Source organism: Penaeus vannamei, chromosome 9 (genome assembly GCF_042767895.1).
Source record: "Penaeus vannamei isolate JL-2024 chromosome 9, ASM4276789v1, whole genome shotgun sequence".
Lineage (NCBI taxonomy): Eukaryota > Metazoa > Arthropoda > Malacostraca > Decapoda > Penaeidae > Penaeus > Penaeus vannamei.
Window position 1 is genome coordinate 37433365 of NC_091557.1, and position 2500 is coordinate 37435864.

General features: G+C 45.0%; 1 protein-coding gene across 1 annotated transcript in view; it reads left to right on the top strand.

Annotated features, from left to right (window-relative positions):
- Window positions 1–2500, top strand: part of LOC113825444 (cuticle protein AM1199) — an 8488-nt gene that overhangs the window by 3798 nt on the left and 2190 nt on the right. The window contains exons 2-3 of the mRNA XM_027378278.2: window positions 2158–2288; window positions 2437–2500. The exon at window positions 2437–2500 is cut by the window's right edge and continues 20 nt beyond it. Of these exons, the coding sequence (XP_027234079.2) occupies window positions 2158–2288; window positions 2437–2500 (195 nt within the window). The remainder of the gene's footprint in view (window positions 1–2157; window positions 2289–2436) is intronic.

The window sequence follows — 2500 nt, forward strand, 5'->3', positions numbered from 1 at the left end:
ACCTCCCAAGAAGGGATCTATATCACGTAATATTAGCTTATCTAAATTAACTTATTCACGCCGCATACGGACTACGAATCAGAAGGAACTTACACCAAAGCGAAGAAAAAGGAAAGAGGGAAAGAAAAGAAACAAGAGACTGGAAGTTAAGTTTATAAAAAAAGGAAAAAGAAAAGGTCCAGCTGATTATCAAACCCGTTAAGGAAGGACGGCAAACGTTGCTATTACGGCGTCAACGTTTACGGAGAATTAAGGTGTGGGAACGTTGTTGATTTGGTCTTCCAAAAGCACAGAAAGTCTGCTGTTTGTGACTGCATGAAGGGAGAGAGAGGAAGGGAGGGAGAAGAAAGGTGGAAGGAGTGGAGGCAGAGGGAGAGAGAGGAGGGAGGGAGGGAAGGAGAGATAGAGGGAGAGAGTGGGAGTGAGAGTGAAGAAGAGAGTGAGAGTGAGAAGGAGGGAGGGAGAGGGAGGGGGAGAGAGGGAGAGGGAGGGGGAGAGAGGGAGAGGGAGGGGGAGAGAGGGAGAGTGAGGGGGAGAGAGGGAGAGTGAGGGGGAGAGAGGGAGAGTGAGGGGGAGAGAGGGAGAGTGAGGGGGAGGGGAAGGGGGAGAAGGGGAGAGAGAGAGAGAGAGAGAGAGAGAGAGAGAGAGAGAGAGAGAGAGAGTGAGAGCGAGAGAGAGAGAGAGAGAGAGAGAGAGAGAAAGAGAGAGTGAGAGGAGAGGAAGAGGGAGGGAGGGAGGGAGGGAGGCAGGGAGGGAGGGAGGGAGAGAGAGAGAAAGAGAGAGAGAGAGAGAGAGAGAGAGAGAGAGAGAGAGAGAGAGAGAGAGAGCGAGAGAGAGAGAGAGAGAGAGGGAGAGAGACAGAGAGAGAAAGAGAAAGAGAGAGAGAGAGAGGGGGGGGGGGGAGAGATGAGAGATGAGAGCGAGAGAGAGAGCGTAATGAACACACGCACATGGAAGACCAAGAAAAAACACAGCAAAAAAACATTACACCTACAATTACATATATTTCACGAGTGTGATGAAAGACAAAGACAGGGGAGAGTGACCGTGTGTGTGTGTAAGCCGGTGAGGAACAACCGTTAGAGCAAAATTTAGTTTCTATTAAAAGGAAGGTAGAATGTTTTTGATGGTACAATACTAGTGTTTATCGTGTGTACTGCACGTGGGTGTTCAGAGCGTTACCGTGTGTAGTCTCTGTCACACAACTGCACTCATGTACCGTGTAGCGTAGCACAGAATCCGCGCAAACAGGTAATTATTCATAATACGAGATTTCAAGGCAAACTTTTTGTCTATGATGATTACTAGTATCATTTTACTACTACTGCTACTACTACTATTACTATTATTAGTTGTTCTTATTATTATCCTCACCATCATCATTATCATTATCCTCATTATCACTATAATTACTGTTACTATCATTACCATCAGCATACGATTATCATTACTTTTGTCATTACCATCGTTTAGTAAAATTATTGTTTGCTTCTCTCATTTTAAAACTCGAATAACCCCTGCATGTAGGCAACGTCAAGGCGCTCTTAAATCCCTGAAAGGATGGATAAAGTGAGGGAAAATAATTACTAAAGTGGCAATATTTCAAACATGACATAAAGGGCCTTTAACTCGAGTCGAGCGTTCGGTAGGGGGCTAGTTTTTATTTAGGTAATATGGGCGTAAAAAGTGGTTGTTTCTCCATCCATTATGAACTGGGCGTTTTTTTTTTCTTGCAACGAAATGTGCAAGTGTTCCTGTTTGCGCTAATTATTTTTCATGAACTGATTGTTATTCTGGTTACCCTCTGTCGTTATCTCTCTTCCCCCTTTTCTGTCTTTATCTGTCTGTCTATCTCTGTCTCTCGCAGCCTTTAGTTGTTTGTGCATAAGGTCCTCTCTGTTTCTATTTCCTCTCTCTTTATATCTGTTCTTCTCTCTCTTTCTTTCTCTCCCTATCGCTCTCCGTCCCCTCACTCTCTCTCTTCTTCCCACTTTCTCGTATTCTACCTGTTATCTGTTTGATTCTAGATTGGCTGAATAAAAAATAAGTCGAGGAAATGTAATTGAGAACCAAGAAACAAGCAATATCTTGGGTCGGCTTGCTCTGACCTAATATAAACCACTCATGCGTACATTCTTCTCCAAATATGCGATGCAGGTTATATTGGCGTGTTTGGTTGGCCTGTCTGCCTGCCAGTTCAACCGTCCGGCCACCGTTGGCGCGCCTCCGATCCCCATTCTGTACGACGATCGCAATGGCCCGGACGTTTCGGGCGCCTACGACTTCAGGTATTTAATCAGCTATCTGTTTTGGGTCATACGTCTCCACTTCACCGAGTTGGATGTTGATTGAAGTACAAGCTTTATGCAAATGAGGTGCATTTCGAAACACTCAAGAAGCCAAATTAATTTTTGAGAGAGAATGAAATTCTTGCAGCTACGGAACGGGAAATGGGATAGTACACCAGGAGTCTTCCCGTCCCACTGGCGTAGATACCTTC